The following is a 20,144-nucleotide window of genomic DNA, read 5'->3' as shown; positions in this document are numbered from 1 at the left end:
GGCATCACACAAACAAAATCCAGATGGAATTAGGGTTTGCGAAACTTCTCACGAACTTTGTTCGAACATACCCCAAATACCCCCAAACTAAACAGATATTTCTTATTAACGTCAACACATAGCCACAAATCTTCATCGCCATCTTAAATGTATTTATCTACCAGAGATTATATGAAATATGTGATGTTTTATTCAAAGTCTTCGCTTCAAACATGATTAAGTTCCTTTCAGAGTCAGAAGCGTCGTAAGTAAATCAAAAGCCAGAATTGTTTTTATTTCTTCTGACTCTTTTTTTCAATTCCACTGTTTTCTATCGAGATGAAAGTATCTATGCATTTTTTAAAGACCGATGAGTATGAAATCTATCATAGTCCGTCTTTTCTGCTCGTTTTGTTTTGGGGGGGGGGGGCCTGGGCATGATGGGGGGATATTTTTGATGGATATTTTATGGACATTTATTTTTCTTCACGTGCAGGAAACCATGATGGATCATCCTCTGAAAACCATCTCGTACATTGCCGACATCGGCAACATCGTGGTCATAATGGCGAGGAGAAGATCCGTCAAGACGCTAGATGAGGCGGTGGAGGAGAGCGGCGTTTCCGTGGACGGGGAGGGCAAGAGACAACCGAGAAAGATCATCTGCCACGTCTTCGAGACGGAAGATGTAAGTAACGCCATCATAAAAATCAAATTTCAATCTTTTGAAATTTGACAATCTCGTGAAATGGAAGCAGAATTGTAGAATTCACATTGCTACGAAAAAAATATATTAAAAAAGAAAAAAACGTTAACATTATCCCGAATAGAAAGGTTGGAATAGTTGACAAAGTTGAATTTGTGAGTGTGACATTTTTGGAAAATAAATCTTCTTGCCATCAGGATGAGTGGAGCATGGTTGTCGCAAACAATCTGTACTTGATCAAGACTTGAGACATGTCAGGAAGCCGAGATAAGGGCAAGAAAATATATTGTTACCACTCGAAGCCTGATTATGGCATTAGTTCTCAGATCTTATTGATATTGGTCTGTTTGCAATATTAAATGTGAATTCAAATGCTCTAACATTAAAGGATGTAAAACAGCACTATGTATGTGTAAAATGTAATATTTAGATTTAGGTAACATTAATTCTTGTGTTGTTACATTCAATTTTAGTTTTCATTTTTTCATATTTTTTTTATTATTAATACTGAGCATTTTCAAGTGTTTTATATACTTCATAGAATAATGTTATTCAATAATGCTTTGGATCTGGTTGGGAAGCGTCGGTACCATGTATGTTTATATATGCAAAACGTCCCTTTGTTCTGTGTGTAATTACTCTCGGGTTATTTAACGACAATCACTCCAAATATTTGACATCACGGCAGGCACAACTCATCGCCCAGACCATCGGACAGGCCTTCGCTCTCGCGTACCTGGAGTTCCTGAAGGTGAACGGAATCGACGACGCCCATGTACAAGAAATGGATTATCATGACGTCCTCAACTCGCAGGAAATATACGGCGATGACCTGATGCTCTTTTCAAATAAAGAATGTGAGAAAGAGGTAAGATCAAAGCATGATGTTGTCAAGAGTGGCCCAGGGGTTAGGGGGAGGAGAGGGGTTGGAGATTTGAAATATATCATTTGACAAAAAGTTTTAAAGTTGAAGAGTTAATAGCCCAAGTTAGATTAAATCAAAGTTTAACAAATTGTCCTTGCCATTCCTGACTTGAGGCATGACAGTGGCTGCCAATAGTTGTATGTATGAAGGCAGCGAGGGATTGATGGTCGCACCTATTATATTTGTCATTCTTTTGACAGCTTAAATCAATTCCAATGTCTGTTCAATACAATATTATGTCTGGAGCCTCAGAGATAAATTACGCTGTTGGAGATCGAGGAAGGACTGGCAATAGAAGTAAATAGTTAATACTTCTTCATGTTGGCATGGGCACTAACAACCAAAGTATATACATATATATGATACCGAATTGACACACACACTCAGACCCCAAGTTCCATCCATATCGTCTTGAGCTGAGGAGATAAATTATGCTCTCGGAGATCGGGGAAGGACTGGCAAAAAAGTGTATAGTTGATGCTTGTTCTCGTTGGCATGGGCACTAACAACCAAAGTTAATATATATATGTTGCCAAATCGGTACACACTCTCAGACCCCAAGTTTCATCCATTACGTCCACGACTATGAACATCATCTGTGGTCACCATGGTGATATGTCTAGTACGGTTCAGCAATTTCCAATGAAAGGTCAAAACTGCACATGATTTTAGACAAAAGTACACAGTTGTTAGGAAGTGAATTCTTTGTGCACAATCCTTCAAACTATGATGTGAGGAATGCATCATTTACTGCACTAGCTTGCCGCAGTCTATTCTGGCATATTAGTGTCATAGCTGATCATTCGTTAATTTTGTTTGGCTGTGTCAACGCCCTTTGCCAGCATCAACAGCACTGAAAATGGACATTGTTCAAAATTGGACCGTTCTAAAAAAATGTGATGCCGTAGTTTTTACTCAGTCATTTGGGTAAACTTTGTTGCTCTTTCAGAATTCGTTTATAATTTGCCCGTCAAATGTATGATCGTGATCAATTTAATTTATAATTTCTGATAAATGATGATGCTATTTCCTTAAAAAAACTTTATTGATAATTGCTCGAAATGTGTAGCCAAGATTACACCTATATGTATAAGTGATTCCTTGCGTTTACTGCTTAGGTATGGACGAACATTACAGCTTGCAGCGTTTTGCAGTTCTGATCAAATAGCGACAATATGTGATCTCTCTGCCACATTATAGATTCCTCTGATTTTCTTGGTTGGAAGCCTTCCTATCACAGGGAAGTGTTTGTTAAAAGACTTGACCTGGACAATCTGTTATTCACAATAAGACAAATTTGAAATAAAACTCCTTCATCATGGCTTTGTCTAACCTAGTTTATTATTAATTAGTTATTAATTAGGTGAACAGGTATAAATATATATATATTACAGTGAGAAAATATGAATTATCCTCAAATTCAGATGAAAGATATCAGATTTTAGCAGCAGAATGGTCATTATACTCTGCTGGTTCTCTCCAGTCGTATCAATATTTTGGGATATTTTCATCGATATAGCCGGACGTGACTTCCAAACCTTGCTCTTTTATCATTTTGCGGTGTTAAGTTGCCGAAGGAAAAGAGAAAAATACTTAAAACCATTTGCAAAGAGAAGAGATTAAATTCAATTTAACAAGACTGAAATTACATTAATGTGAGAGTTATCAAGTTCAGTTTTCATAGTTTTTCAAAGTTCAGGAGTGTATTAAAAGAAACCATTACGTCCAGACCTTGGGAGTTTTCCGTTCCAGGATATAATTCATTGCAATAACAGTTTCTCTTACAAGATCTTTTGATGTTAGTTTAAAGCAGAATATAAGATTTTCATTCATCTGCAAGAATAACAGAAAGAAAAGAAATGGACAAGAAAGAACTGGAGAAAATTAAATATATCAACTAAGGACAAATTCTATAGTTCCAAAATACAAAACTGAAAAAAAAATGTTTTTTTAATTAAAATCAAAGCAAGACATTACAAGTATGTTATCTTCAGGAATGACTGTGTATTTAAATTTTTCACATAGCATTTTTACATGTTTTTTACTTCTATTGCTATAATGCTCAACACACAATGGTCTTTGTATGTGTAAAAATACTCTTATACATCTTTTGGCATTTTTGATTAGTAATTTGATCATGTTTGCACAGCATTCTGCAATGGGATTCCAGAAAATTATCCCCTGTTACAAGTAGGGCCCCCCCACCCCCCCAAAAAAAACCAAGAGGTGAAATAAATATTTAAGTCAGTATCCTGAATTTTTGGAAATTTTGTAAATTAAAATGACAGAAAGAAGTCTTAAAGGAAAACTCCGAATGCTGTTCGAAATCCTGTAAGATTTCATCTTCAATATGATCATAAGCAATTAATTGATAATTTTCTGTTTTGATACAAGTTTAGGAGAGAGGATTAAACCTTTTCTCATGTTTATCCTTCGACTTGAAGACAAATAAGGCAGAATATAACCATCTGATGATACGACTTTGGTTAAATAGTAACCTCGTCTAGCAATGAGTTAGGAATCATAATCAGTCCCTAAACAAGTTGAACAACTTTCTCTTTATTCGATAGGTATTTATTACTTGTAGCATATTCTGTAAGCCCCAAGAACAAATTTCCTTCAGTTTTGTTATAACTTTCTTGGAATTGTACAATTCCAGTATGGTTATGTTCCTTTAAGGAGCCATTCTCAAATAACGTGACTGGGTTTTTCGGAGGTAGCAATCTCTTTATTTAAAGAGTCACATGCATCAAAGAGTCCCTGTTTTTGTCTTGTCTTGTATAAGGTTTCCTTTCAAGAGTTAACCTCGAAAAAGTTCACATTTTAGCGTCTCGAGGGACAGAAATTAATATGTGAACTTTTGAAACAAATATACTTTAATATCATGTTAGTATTAAAGACAAAGTTAACGATTGGAATGAATATAATTTTTTATTTTTTTATTTTTATATATCAGGAACAGTTTGATAATTACACCTTGATTTGTGTGTGATAGTTGGGTGGAGGGTGAGGTCTTTTTTATGGGAAGGAAGACTATACTTCACAAATCTTGTATGGGTAGTTAGTGCATGACTTGTTAGATATCAAATAGCCCACTTGTAGTGAAATGCAACTCTATTTAAATCATACATGTATTTCTTACTCTATAGATCCAACACCAAAGTATATGGTTTTTCACCTTTGTTTATGCCTAATTTAGGAGACACAATCATTTCCTGAAGGTGTGGATGGGTTTTAAGAGGGGGGTGGGATGGGGGAAGAATGCACTTCACAGCAGTCGTACGACACATATTACACTATACTTTACAAGAGTATATAGTCATAAATTAATTAATTAGCCTAGTTAATGGCAGGCATGTAGTCATACATAATTTGAATTTTGAATCATATATGTGTATTTCTTGCTATATTTATCACCCAAAGATATGTATATATTCTAAATATTGACACTTTTGAAGTGAAAACACATTAGTTTTGATTGTAAGTGAAATATATATATTACCAGAATTGCAGAAATAGATGAGCCATTGTGGATATTATAATCTGACCATGAACACTACCACCGTTAGTACTGCTGGATAGTGTTGTGTGTGAGTACAGTAGTTGCTAAGGGAATTCCACTCGCAAAGTATCTGAAGAGTGGTCAGACCAACTACTTCAAGGTCCATAGCAAGGAAGAAATATAAAATAAGCTTCCCCGCCCCCCCCCCCCCTCTTTCCCAATTTTGTATTTTAAAGTCCAATTTGGTCTTTCTCTTATAACTTTTTTATATTTTTTTAAATTTATTTAATTAATTTTTTTTTAATTAATATTTTATTATTTAATTTTTTATATTATGTTTTTGTTTTGTTTTGGTCAGGCTCTCGTAGAGAAAGAGAGAGGAGAAATCATGGGCATGGTGATCGTGGAGTCCGGCTGGGGATCTCTCATCCCGACGGTAGTGGTAGCGAACATGTCACCGTTTGGTGCGGCGGCCCGGTCCGGTAAACTGAATATCGGTGATCAGATCATGGCGATCAACGGAACGAGTCTTGTAGGTCTTCCTTTACACGAGTGCCAGAACGTCATCAAGGTAACTATGAGGCGTGTAACCACGTCGTCAGACGGAGATGGGTTGCAATCGGATAATTCCATTTACCTAAAAAGCTTTATCAACATCATGTCTACAAACACATCATTACCAATGTCCTTTACAGATTTAACAGAATGATGCCATTTCTTTTTTTAAGTATACATTTAACAATTTTTGCAAACTTTATGCTCACAGAATGGCTTGATTTTTTTTGTTGTTCCTCTTTGATCACAACATCCGTCTTAGTCTAATATTAGAAAGTGTAAAGACGGAAGCAGTGAATTTTAAATTTATCGATAGCAGAAGTAGCGTCAAATGAAAAACTTACTCGCACGATACTAAAGTCCAGCATCGGATGATGCGTTACAGTTCAAGACGCTCCCTTTTGTTTTTGTCCTTTTGTCACGTTACCCTGGAAAGTCAATCTTTTGAATTGCAAGAGGATTTTCATCAGTTTACGCAGCGGATTCGTTTTAATTTTGTCAGTTTCACTTTACCGCTTAAATAGACTCCGCATCGATTTCTTGTCCTTTTGGAATTTGCCGTCCAAGGTCACCGCAAGTAGAATCAACTAAATCAATGTCAAAGTCACACACGAGAGAGGTACGGGGTACCTCAGAGGGGGGCGACCCAGAGGTGACGAGGGAATTATCCCAATCGCCCTTCGTCATGTTTGAACGATGTGATGGATGGTGGGGCTCTCCATTTGCAAGGAGTAGCGGTGCATGTTTAGAGGTAGTACTTGGCCCCATCTCAGCCTCATAGATAAATATTGTCACTAATGAGAATAAGGTTTATGATTTATTCTTTAGTAGAAATATTCTACTGTTGCATTGTGACTCGAGGTGAAATATATTGTTTTGGATGGAATTTGATACAAATATTCCATGATTAAAATATTGTAGTAAAAAGTAACAAGTAGTGAATTTTTCCAAGTTATTGCTTTTTCTTGATTTTATACGAGCATGAAACGTGTCTAGTTGATGAAGCAAGCATTGAAGAAAGAATTGTCAATCATCTTACACAATTTTTTTTTTGTTTCAGTTTAAGCCTAAAAAGCTTAGTCAGAGAGAGATAGACATAAATACTACAACTCTTTCAACATATCAACAATCTTTCAATTATCCGACAGGCTTAATTAACAGTGTCATAAGTGTATGTTATATTTATGTTGGCATAAAACCCAGTCTTTAACCCAACTACAAGATGTATTTGCAGATAGGCATGCATTAATTTTTGTTGACACAGTAGATACTCCTTCCTGTGCAAGCCCCCTACGCAAACAGACCTGTTTGGATGTTAAAATGCCATCAAACGTTATCGTCCACCCTCATCGACATTTTACCCGAAACCGAGAGATATTTACAAGATTTGAGAGGATGAGGGATACCATTAGAGATCCGGCTTATAAAAACATCCTATCCTCTGTCGTATGTTAAAATATCGTAACGTGAGACGATCGACTCGCAGCTAAGATTGAATCAAAGGTCAAAGTAAAACCAGAGAAATAAAAGAAATCTGTCGGCGTGTTCCGTTACGCGGCCAGGGACTCCCAAGCCCACCGGTAGAACGGGTCAATTTAATTAATGGATTATGATGTCTTAAACAAAAGGAAGCAGATAGCGATGTGAAAACCAGAGGGGATCTGGTATTGATTTGCAAAAATAGGTGTAAACAGTTTGAGATCTATGCATCGGAGATCAACTTGCTGTGACCGCCTGCCACCCATATCTGATCGACATGGATCCTTTAGGGAGCTTTGTCTCGGGAAAATAAAATAAAATAGAATAAATTATGAAATTGATCAATGTAAATTCGATGCCAGCAGATCTGCATTCTTGTGTTTGTTTATTTCCGTCTTGATCTACATTTGATGAGAAATTTTTTGACAAAATATCGAGAGGGAAAAATCTGCTTTTTCACAATCCCGTTGTGAACGTTGACGTTTTCTTTCATTTTATGGGGGGGGTGGGGGTACAGTGGGGATTTTATACAAAAGAGTGTATCAAGAAATTCAAATTCAGCTCAAAATGCTGCTTGAAAGAAGAAGAGAAGAATGATTTTCTTGTCATCCAGATTTAGAAATGTTATTTTTCTGATTCTGTTGCAAGCGTCTTCTCTTTCTTTCGCTTCATTTTCCTTTCGACTTTTTTATCCCAAATCTTCTCGTATGTCAGTAATCAGTGCTTCAAAAGACACCGTCCCAACGAAACACCTGCATTCAGAAACACAACCTTGAGATGTATCCGTTCGCGTTAACTACGGTATAACGGATGAATGATTCTGTTTGGGAATAGTTCGATAGTTTTGGAAATCAAAGGGGGGAAAAAGCAGTATCCTACCAGTGTGTGGATACAGCTGTGAATAGTATCTTAACTGTGTTGATGGAGAGCTAGGCTCACGATACGAACTTGCCAGTATTAAACATGGCAGCAATGCAAGTCGAGGTATATATGATAATCAACGTCCTTGTCTCAGATCTTGTGGTTCGTGCTCAATCTATTAACCATATATGTCACTAATGTTCAGAGAGACAGTTCCCTTCCCTCCAGGGGAAAGAACAGCTGCATGCAATGGTTTTGAATTTCTCATTAATATTAAATCATCAAAACAGATACACAAGAATTAATCTTTGATTGGCACTTTAATATGGAAGGGATGTCTAGTTTGGGTATGGAGCATGTGATACTTTCAATCCACGGGTTTGAGAGATTTCCACGAAACCAGATTCTCTCGTCATTAAGGAATAAGGATACAATTTCTCTCATCTACGTACACAGTATGCCACAGGGGTTGTTTGATTTGTATGTGAATAGTGGAACATTTAGGTAGGGCTTAAAGATTGTGTCATTAGATGAACTGAAGGTAGTTACATTGGTACAGGGGGAAGAGAAAGGGGGGTGTGATAGCATGTTATCCAGTCTGGAAGCAGGGGAAAATAGTTTTTATTTTTAATCCTTTTTATAATAAACACTCATAAAATGAGAAAGTGGTATTATGTTTAAATCCATGTTTAAGCCTATAATCACATCATATTTCACAGCAAGAACATGTATTGAGAAAAAAAAAAGTTTTTTTTTTCTTTTCTAAAATCATTCCCCAAGTCAAACCAGTTAATTTCATAAATTACACCAATTTTTTGTGGGCATGCAAGCACACTGTTTGAGATGCCAGTGTCCACAAACAATATACTACTTAATTCTTTAAGAATACAGAAAAGTTTGTCAAGAAAAACACAGCAAGTATTGGCGATGAGTGTCTTGAAGTACCCTGCCAAAAAATTCATCGCCACCGATAGCCACTTTTTTTTTTTTAATTCTCTTTTTCTTTTTTTTACTAAAACCCAAAAGTGGTCGTTCGCGGTTCGCGGGGGTCACTGACACCAGAAAGAATTCCATCTACAACTGTAATAATATCCACCAAGGAAAGCTTTTTCTCTTCTCCACGAGCCCTCAACTCGTCAAATTTGTTGGTTCGCGAATTCTCCGCTTCGCAATCCACACCGTGTTTTTAACACCTATGGAAAGACGTAGCAGCTCCAATCAATTATATCCTTTTCCCTTCTTTTGTACGTTTCCAACAGTCATTGAAGAGCCAGGCGCTGGTGAAATTCAATATCGTTTCCTGCCCTCCAGTCACGCAAGTGCTCATCAAACGACCAGATACCAAGTATCAGTTGGGGTTCAGTGTACAGAATGGCATTGTAAGTTCCTTTTCTTTATCTCACACATCTTCTTCTTCTGCTCCTCCTTCTTCATTTCCCACTTATTTTCTCGCCATTCGGTAGTTACGTCCATCAAAATGTGGAAACGATCCGTGCTGGATTGCTCCGCTGCTCTAAATAGAGAGCCTTTTCTTCTTCTTTCAAGTTTTTAGTCTGTAGTTTTGAACTAATAAGCTTTTGCATCTTGGACCCAATTCTGCGATAGCTGGTTTGAAAACCTCTTGATGGAGGGAGAGCAGCTCGTCTTTGGTTTTATTAAAGTGCCTGTCGTCGTTTTATCTCCTTTGAGCATTTATGATTGATATAGTGTTTAATTCTGTGTGATTATGGTGGTGGGAGCAGAAGTGGGGGGTGGGGGGTGGGGAGAGATGGGGAAGAATAGATAACAGTGAAATAGATTGGATTAGGAGGGCATAGGATGGTAAATGTTATCTTCTCATGTAAAATGCGTTCATTTCTCAGTCCAGTTTATAAAGCTCACGGATATTAGGTTGATTGCACACAGATGCAAGAAATTCAAAAAGTTCTGATAGAGAAGAGATTGTCATTATGACCAGAATTGTCACGATGATTGTCAGATATGACCATTACACGATTTGACTAGATATGACCATATGGTCAGATATGACCATTACATGACCAGATTGTCATTATAACCATTACACCAGACTCACTTATTCCAAGCCCTTTGTGACTGGAGTGAAATTCCCATATTCTGACCATTTGCTAGTCTACTAATTCAGCTATAAACTATACTTCGAAGAAGTTGAGCATTTTATCAATTGCTCTGTGACCATGTAACTACTGCGTCCTCCTACCTGAGTTATCGATGATGTCATTAATATCTTTGTGCAAGGTTTCTATGGTATCAAATGTTAAATATGTTATTATTTGACAAATTAATTACTGTGCATGACACATTATTTCTAAAGATTAGTTAAGCTTACAAAGATTCCGAAAGAATAGTGAAGTATCAACTTTCTTTTCCTCCTCCTCCTCCTCCTCCTCCTCCTCCTCCTCCTCCTCCTCCTCCTCCTCCTCCTCCTCCTCCTCCTCCTCCTCCTCCTCCTCCTCCTCCTCCTCCTCCTCCTCCTCCTCCTCCTCCTCCTCCTCCTCCTCCTCCTCCTCCTCCTCCTCCTCCTCCTCCATCATCTAGAATAGTGAATTTCAGAAGAGTTTTACTCTATTTTCTTCTACTTGAATTTGATAATATGTAGCATTGCCTATATCCCTTATAGGGCGGCAGTGTGTGTATCAAACTCGACATTCGTCAATTTTTTAAATAAATTTACAAGTCTTGGGATTAAACTTTTAATCACCAGATATGCAGCCTGATTAGGGGTGGTATCCTTTAAAAGGACTTGTCGTAAGCTGCACGATAACTGATAAACCAAATTGGTTGGTTTACTTTAACAATTGTTTGGTCAACATTTTACTGCAGTCTTCAACATTATTTTTTACAAGCTCCGAGAGATGTTTGCCATGTTTACATTTTTTTCCACACAAAAGCTGAGTTTTAAACAAAAAGGAATTTCTGTGTATAGTGATACTTGCATCTGAAGTATTTTGTAATTCAACAGAAACCAGCACTTTGATGGATGTGTGAAATTTGCATATAAGTCTTGGGATCAACTCTACTAACAAAGTCACATAAGGAGATTGTTCGTTCAGTGCAGCAGGTCCTATACTCTGGAATTCTCTTCCTCATCACTTGAGGAATGTCACATCTATTGACAATTTTGAAAAGCATTTAAAAACTTATCTTTTTAGGCTTGAGTATGGGCATTAATCTTATTCGTTGTTTTATTCACATTACTGTGCCCATTTTTTTTCTTTTTTTTTATGTATATTTATAATTTTATGTTCTTTATTGTGTTTTATAACCCTGTCTTATATCATTTTTTTTTAAGTTTATTGCTGTTGTTATTACTTTTAGGTTTTCTTAAGTTTGGTAATTTTATATTCCAGGTATTGGTTCTTTTTTACAGTGCTCTTGAGCATGTTTTATTTCATAATAACAGCACTTTAATATATGGTATTTATTATTATATATCATTATGGTATGTCTATTTATTTATATTTATATAACTCTTTTATCGCCAGATATGCAGCTTGATGAGGGGCGGGATCGCCGAGCGTGGCGGAGTCAGGGTGGGGCACAGGATCATCGAGATCAACGGAACCAGCGTCGTGGCCACTCCACACGAGAAGATCGTAGACTTATTGTCCACATCGGTGGGCGAGGTAAGACAGAGAGAGGTTTATACAAATAACGGCTAAGCTTAAGAGTCTAACGGACGGAACAGCTTGATAACCCGAGAAAAATATCTTGAGGAACCCCAATACCCATTAAAGAGTAAGATACATGAGCGAATATGCAGCTCAGGATGCTTCACGCTTAAGTGAGCATGTACCGGAGGTACTAGATGTCTTTCGGGGAGTCAACAGAGTCAAAAATAAGAAAAAATTGTAAGCATATTTATTTTAGCTATTACGAACAAAATGATTGGGAGTCATCTGGTAGATTTCTGAAGGCTGCTTTTTTTTTTTTACCAGAGAATCTCAAGTGATGAGGCAAGAGTAGGTATCCAATGTTTAACACTTACTTAAAAAAATAATAATATAATAATATTTCAAAGACGGTGTATGGGGCATTGTATGATATGGAAGTGTGGGAATTATAATCAATAGGAAGAACCATCTCTGCAAAATAAATTTGCAATGAAAAATTTGAAACTGCCCATTAGCCATAGCTCTTCTGAAGAGGTTATGTATGAAATGAAATTATATGATTGAAGATATTACTTGAATTAGTTTGGTCTCTATGCATATTGAAAATAATAAAATAGACTTTTCATTCAGTTTGGCCATAGTTTAGTCTTGCTCAAAATAAGGTTGCAATTTTGAAAACTTGGATAGAACCTCTCCTCAGTGTTTACATGAAGTGAAGGCTACTAAACAACTAATCAATTAATTCCATAGAAAAATGGCAACTTTTTGTTGTTGAGACACCACTTTTTGGTCTTAAAGTCTGATCAGTGGCATTATAGTATCAAAGGGCACTTAACTACTCAAGCTAACTGCCTACGCTATTAAGTTATTTTAGAATTTAATATCATCACAAAATACAGCATAATCAACTAAATTAAGCTGCTTTCAGGCAAAGCTACTGTAGCAAGAAATTTTGCCACAATACTACAGGCGAAGAAAACCAAAATGATGCGAGGATGGCCTAAATACGTGTTCTATACCCTGACCAGGTTATTCACAGGTCAAGGGCGAATTGATGCGTTGTGAATATATCATTAATAAACTTAAGTTATTGGCTAGGAATGGGATTGGATGAGGAGAGATTGAATGATTGGATAATGGGAAATGGTTTCCTGTCAAAGTTGAATACGAATCTAGCATTTTGAGTCATAATATATTCAAATGAACTTGTTACAAGTCAGTGAGAGAGTGATGTTGATTATGTCTCTAATTGACACACATGTGGTAAATTACCAGAAACTAGAAAAAGATTACCAAAAAAAGTAAAAATAAGAATAGAAGCACGTTCTTAAGTTGCTTCCATACTCAATTTGCAGCTTTGAAATATTATTATTAGATATTCGACCACACAGTCTAGATAGAGTAAGGTAAAGGAGGTGGTTAAAAAAAAAAAAAAAATTCTTAGTCTTGAAAGTCCTTGAATTTTCAGGTTAAATCTGGAAAAGTTCAGAAAAATCCTCATTTGAACTCTTCTTATTTGATACCGTATGACTTAGACCAGGAAGAGTTTTAGGAAATGTGAGACGTTTGAAAGTTAACATTAAAAAATCAAACTTTGTTGCAAAGTTATAGCTATGGTTAAAAGTTATGGTAAAGTTATGGTTTGTGGTTCACTGCTCATTGAATGCCTCCCCCCCTCCTCTCCCACCAAAAATTAATAAACGGGTTAGCATACGTCTGGCAGGAGATACGATTATTGGGCTGAATATAGGCACGCCTGACATTAGATCTTAATTAAAAGTAGGCTTCAAAGTAACATGTGTATTTGGTCATGAAAAACTCTTGTTGTTTGAATTGCATAAAAGTGTGGAAACCATGTAAAGATAATACAGATTACAACATTCTAGATTCGTTCAAACTCGGACGTTTTCAAATTCAGAAGCGAAACTCACTGCAATGGCTACAGCATTTGCTATGCTGTTAGTGTGTTGAACGTTAATGAGTATGGGAGAAGTCAAAACTGTATTGGACATTTGTAAATAAATGTTGGTCAAATATTAACTAATCACCAAGCCGGCCCCTCCCCCCCCCCCTACATAAGTTTGGTCAATCACCACCAGGTGAATTGCATTATGGGAAACCATGAATATTCACACCTGGAGGCTCAAATATTCATATTATTAGTGTGTATGTATGTTTTTTTTTGTTTTGGTAAACTTGTCGTTAAGTTTCTAAAGAAAACAAAAATGAACAGAAAAAGGCATGAAAACCCTTTCGTTTTTGTTTGCATCAACAGATAAGAATGAAGACAATGCCCTTATCCATGTATAAATTACTAACAGGGCAGGAACAACCGGTTTACATCTGATGACGTTGCTGCTTGCAGAGAGAGAAAAAAAGGCAACAATTCTGGCTTTAGTGGAAACAAGCGGTTGCTTCCAGTTCACCTTCCACCACAGTAATTATGGAATTAGATCGGAATGACCGACGGCTCATTGGGGAACTGTCTTGCCAATATGTTTCACTCAGTAGTGTGATATTTTGTGGCATGTGCGTCATTCTGTCAGTCTGTTAGCAGAATGCTGCGCAATTGTTTCCATCGAGAAAGGAATTGAGTGGATTCAAAGACAAAACTTGCGAAGATATATTTTTTTTTTTGGCAAGTTGGCGAAAAATTCTCCGACTTCAGCCAAGTTACCACATGCACAGTACATCTTGTGAACCACCAAATAAACAAACAATTTTTTAATGTGCAGTTTAAAATGACTGGTGTTAGTCAAGTGTTCAGTTTGAAGTTTTGGTTTCGTCTGCCGATCGGAACAAGTCAGTTATATGCGAGCGATGAACACAAGTTATCATTTCGAGTTTTTATTTTTTTACAAACTGTGAAGCAATCGAGGATGATGGGAAGTTTGATTCAGGAAAGGAACGAAAAAAGTACGTGGGCAGAAAATTTGTCGACGGTTCCAACTTTTTCCTCATGAAAAGTTTTGATTTTTGTTCCTTTTTTTTGGGGGGTTGACATTTTTCAAGTTGTTGTGGGAGCAATTTGTCTAAATGTTTGAAAGCTGCTAGAGCTCTAAATAAATAAAACATTGCTTAAGATTAAAAGTGTACAGGCTAGTCAAAATGTAGTATTATCCCTATAGTATTTCCAAACCACAGATTTAAAAAAAACGTTGGTAGACTTTTTCTGTTATCTTATCTGTCATCTTTTTCATTTCTAATAAATAATGTAATCAGTATATCAATAGTCTTAAAGAAAAAAATATCGATAACAAAGATTTTTTTCGTAAACAGACTTAATCCGACAATTACCAGATTTCCCACATTGAAGTGAGCATTAATAACGATATGTATCGTCATGGTTTTTTGACAGGCCTTGTCGTATTTTTTTGGGGTTGCTGTGGGAATAAGAGATGAAGAGAATACTGCCAATAATTATAAATATTTAAAGAAGAAGAAGAAGTCATCTGGCTACTCCTTCAAACTTGCAGCGATATTAAAAGACTTTAGTTGTTTTGTGATTTTTCATGAAAATATCAGGCCAGAGAGTTTGAATTACCGCTGGTTTATTAGTCGGACGATGTTTCCGTCACGTTTTTTAGTGTTGACATAAAAAAAAGTGTTTTTTAGTGTTGACATAAAAAAAAGTGTTTTTTAGTGTTGACACAAAAAAAACATCAAGTCATAATTAAATTGTGATCCTGGCTTGTTTAAAGAGGTAAAAACTGCTTGTGTTTTACAGCATATTTTTATATCACATTGTTTTTGTTTTGTTTTGTTTTTGAGGAGTTATTCATTTTCTTTGGTTTCTCATGGGGGTGGGGATGGGGGGGTGGGACATGCTGGGTTTCTTTAGGATGTGACCAAGAACATACCCGTATATGGTAAAGTCACACAACTTTTTAAATCATTCTCATAAATTTGGCTGGCAAACAATGCTGGAAAAACAGAAAAATAATCAGTAACGATGTTAGTCTTTTTTAATTGTGCAGAAATGATGATTGGTAAAACAATGAGCAGAGTAACTTCATGATAAAGAGGGTTAATAATCTATTCAAAGCAGGATGATGATGATGTCTTTAAAAGGATTTGTCATAAGCTGCATGTTAGCTGATAAATCACATTGGTTGGTTTACCAAACATACTTGTGGTCAACATTTTACTGCAGTCTTTTTCAACATGGTTTTTACAAGCTCCGAGAGATATTTGCCTATGTCTGCATCTTCGCATTTTACTTCCACGCAAAAACTGAGTTTAAAAAAGGAAAAAGAATTTCTGTGTATAGTGATATTTGCATCTGAAGTATTGTGTAATTCTACGGAAACAAACACTTTGATGGATGTGTGTAATTTGCATATATGATTTGGGACATGTTATGTCAGCCGTACTTTCCTTTTTTGAGAGTTGTGGGGGGTGGGGTGGGGGGAGGAAGGGGGAAGGAAGGAAGGGACTTTCAAAACTTCATAACAATTGTAAAAAAAAAACACAGTGTATTTTGTCCACAAACGTGAGAGTATCTGGTTGACTTGTTCCATTTTAGGAATTAAACCCGATTAGTTTAAGTACTACTAGTGATGTTTGAGAATAGAATATACTCTAAAATGAGAAGATTTAACAAAATGTCATTCTCGTGGCTCTCTTTGTTGGATTTCTGTTGGATAAAAGCAAATATATTTCATCATGTTGTGTCATTTTATAGTAACGAATTTGTCGATTTGGTAAATTTGTTCCATCGGGAAGCATGTGTAGTATAAAGTTACAATATAATTTCCATAAAAAAGAACTCAAACTATGATAATGAAACAATCATTATGAATACTATTGTCATTTACTATGGCTATGGTGTTTCAAAATACAGTAGAATTTCCAATAAAAGAACTCAAAATATGATAGTGGGACGATTATTGTGATTACTATTGTTATTTGCTATGGTGTTAAAAAAAAATCAACTAGTGAGTTTGGAAGTTTCTAGCCATGGCAAGAAATTTGTTAAATTTGCAAAAAAAGACTATTTAGCAGAATTTGGTAGGTGAATGGATAAAATGATTGCTTTTTGTTTTTCATAGTTGAAGACAGTTAATAACTCAGTATAAAATATTTGTCGGTAAATTTAACCATCGACACCTATTTCCATGACACAGTTTCTGCATTTTTCTTACTTGGTTAATGTCGGGAAGGTTTAGAAAAAAACGGTTGGAAACTGTTGAAGCTGAGGATCAGAGGAGCAGGGAAAGAGGTGGAGAGAGGAAAGATAATTGCTTAAGGGTCGAAGAAGAAGAGTATACTTGGGCATGATATTAGAGGAGGAGGAGGAAGAGGAGAGAATTATGTTGAGAGATAGCAGGCAAGATTTTGAAATGGTTTCAAAATATGGTAACTATCTCTGGAAGACAACTCCGCCTTTAAATATGAACAGTTAAATCATGCATGACTTGTTGGTAATATGTTTGATTTTCTCTCCTGAGTTATAAAAGGTGTTATAACTACTCCACCCTTTCATTATTGAGTACTGAAAAGATTGCATGGGAGTCTGCAAGGTTACTATCACCAGACAAACTATATAGGAGTATCATTAGATGCTGAAGACTCGTCTGTACGATAATAGCTTGGTTTAATAGATATATTTAATGATGTCTGCAAACTGGTGTTTTTAAGAGAGGGGTGTGGAAAGCTGGTGGATGGCACATCTGCATGAGATGGGAGGGGTGTGGAAAAGGGGGGTAGGACCTCTGGGTTGAGATGGGAGGTTCAAGGTATATGGGACCTCTGGATGAGATGGGAGGTTCAAGGAATATGAATGGGACCTCTGGATGAGATGGGAGGGGTGAAGATGATGAATGGGTGTTTTTTGATGAGCAGAATGGATGTAAGACAACATTGATTGAAATTGTCACAGTGAGCTTATTATTACATAACTTCATTATCATATGGCCACATTTAACATTGTATTACCCTCATTCATACAATTTTACCTCTTATTTTATATCTGCTGAGTCAATCCGTCTTGAAAGTTGCTTTGCTTTATCATTTGAACTGTCTCTGTCAAACAACTGACAATGAAGTATCGGAGGTCTTCTCTTCAATTTGCCAATTCAAATAAATACTTTAAACAATTCTTTTCGGTAAAAGAGTAAACTTGCCCAAGTTTGTTTAGTATTTAATGCTTTGTATCACAAGTTATTCATTTCATAATTGATGTATCAACTAAAAGGTAAGAATATTAAGTACTAATGACATCATGCCAATTTTCTTTTCTTTTTTGGTTATTGTTTTCGATTTTTGGTTTCAGTTAAAAAAAAAAAGTTATTTATTTCTTAAGTCCCACTCCCATCAGCATATACTTGTAAAGGTAACCACACTAACCCCTTATATCAATTGTGGTGCTATTTTTAGTTATTGAGTAACAGAAAGGTAGAAACAATATAGAAGTTGGACTTGGCATGGTCTATTGTATTCTGTGATCAAATAAACCTGTTAATTCATTGAATTATATAATATTAATAAACTTTCAATATTTTTTTTCTTCTTCCTTTTGGCATTTTCCAACAGATGTTATTATTCTTGAAGAAATATCATCCCTAATGTTTCATCAATAAGGCAATGGTTGTTTTGTTTTTTGTATAGGATTTGAATAAGTGATGTTAACCCTTAAATGAATGTATTCAAGCGCTTCTTTTATTCAGGCTACAGATGATTGGAAGAGTGTGACTCAGTCTGAAAGATTTGTATGAATAACCTGGGGGAAAAAATTGAAATGTTTATCTAAATAAATTCGTAAATAGTACAACACAATTGAAATGTTGAGTCTGTTTTTGTCATTGGTTCTGATGAGTTTGCTTAATAAAATGATTACATTTTTTGGGGGGGTTAATGCAATTAAGGTTATGTTATTGTTTTATTAAAGGACACAGGGTCGTTGCTAATGCAGGTTTGGATATCTATCTGGTTTGCTCATGGGAGGGGGGGGGCACAGGTATGGTTGCAATACCCGGTTGAAGGAAAAGTACGGCAAGTGGCATGCACAAATTTGGAGGGGGCTGGTGCTACCTGCATAATAAATCAGCCATTTTTCATTCGGTCAGGAAAGAATAAGACCAGGCCTCCTTCCATAGTCTCAGCGAGATTAACACTACATAATGACCGACTATCAATCGTATTCTCTACATTAATAGTACAAAGTCTATCAAACATGAAACAACTCCGGATATGATCAGTTAATCATTTAACGTATTCCAATACAGCAGGCGCGTATCCAGGATTTTCTAACCCGGGGGGCGCGAATTACTATCTAAGCGGAGCGCCACCATCAGTTGGCGCGGAGCGTACAAGAAAATTTCTGGTTTTGATACCCCCCAGATCACCGGAAATGGCACTTCTCGGGCTTAAAAATGACCAACCAGATGTACACTTTTGCCTGAAAACCAAGTATTTCCCAAAAGTTTTTTTCCATCCATAACTTTTTTGAAGATTGTCACCAGTCACACATCATGTTCGACCTCATTGCATGTCCTATGGATCATTGCTTTTGTAGGTGATTCTACGTCACGGCCCACAATATCCGAAAGCCCCACTTTTCAAGGTTTTAAGCCCATTATATGATGAGAATTTGAAAATTCACATTTCTCGTGAATAAAATCACTTCAAACATACCCATAATGTTGCACAAAATTCAATCTATGGACAAGCAATATAGAAAAACCTCCTCCAACCCCTAACAGACCAGTCAAAATTGCACGAGTAGAGGGAAGTGTGATGCAGAATGTTGGTCAGGAAATTTTTGAAAATTCAGATACAGTTAATTTATTGGTATACAAATATTAAAACTTCTCATAACGGCTATTATAAAACTTCGTAAAAGGAAATGAAAAATAGCAGATATTTCCGATATCAGGTATATCGAAACCGAACACTACACACATAGGCGTAGGTCCCGTAGGAGGCGGGGGCTGCAGCCCCCCCCCCCCCCCGCAACCAAATTTTCGGGCACCTACTGAAAGAAAAATAAATAGCAATGTATAGCTTAAAAATGATCTCCTTGGTAATTAAATTAAAGTTCTAAGCTTGGCCGACATTACTACTGTAAAAGAGAGTTTTGACATAAATGGATCTGTATGCTTTTTCTCCAAGCATCTACATAAGACATTTGGTTGTTTACATTAGCATCCGGCGGTATACTGTGCAACTTTCACGGACCGTGCGGTACACGATGCCATGCAATGTAATGACCGATGCTTGCTTATATGATATTGGCATCGATATGTTGAACGCGCGCTAAGCGCGCGAAAAATTTTGGCTTTTTTTTCGGGCAAGTTATTACAGCCCCCAAATCCAATTGGGCTCCTACGCCTTTAACTACACACAAGGGCGTAGGAACCGGGGGGGCTGGGGGGCGCCAGCCCCCCCAGTGAAAAATGTGGAGGGGCGGAAGTATCATTCCGCCCCCCCCCCGCTTCGCAAGTCAGAAAACCCCTTTTCATTTCCAAATGAGAAAAAAAATCTCATTTGGAGCACCAAATTGCA

The 20,144-nt window shown here is 36.6% G+C and overlaps 1 protein-coding gene across 12 annotated transcripts in view; it reads left to right on the top strand.

Annotated features, from left to right (window-relative positions):
- LOC139979103 (uncharacterized) overlaps positions 1-18,416 on the top strand; it is a 201,824-nt gene extending 183,408 nt beyond the window's left edge. For all 12 annotated transcript variants that reach the window (XM_071989777.1, XM_071989778.1, XM_071989775.1 and 9 more), the window contains 7 exons: positions 476-667; positions 1,374-1,553; positions 5,471-5,683; positions 9,267-9,386; positions 11,511-11,651; positions 13,915-17,377; positions 17,414-18,416. In XM_071989777.1, the coding sequence (XP_071845878.1) occupies positions 476-667; positions 1,374-1,553; positions 5,471-5,683; positions 9,267-9,386; positions 11,511-11,651; positions 13,915-13,986 (918 nt within the window). In that variant the 3' untranslated portion in view covers positions 13,987-17,377; positions 17,414-18,416. The remainder of the gene's footprint in view (positions 1-475; positions 668-1,373; positions 1,554-5,470; positions 5,684-9,266; positions 9,387-11,510; positions 11,652-13,914; positions 17,378-17,413) is intronic.
- The last annotated feature ends 1,728 nt before the right edge of the window (positions 18,417-20,144 follow it).

The sequence above is a fragment of the Apostichopus japonicus genome, chromosome 13 (assembly GCF_037975245.1).
Source record: "Apostichopus japonicus isolate 1M-3 chromosome 13, ASM3797524v1, whole genome shotgun sequence".
Lineage (NCBI taxonomy): Eukaryota > Metazoa > Echinodermata > Holothuroidea > Aspidochirotida > Stichopodidae > Apostichopus > Apostichopus japonicus.
This window is presented reverse-complemented; position numbering and strand designations above follow the sequence as displayed.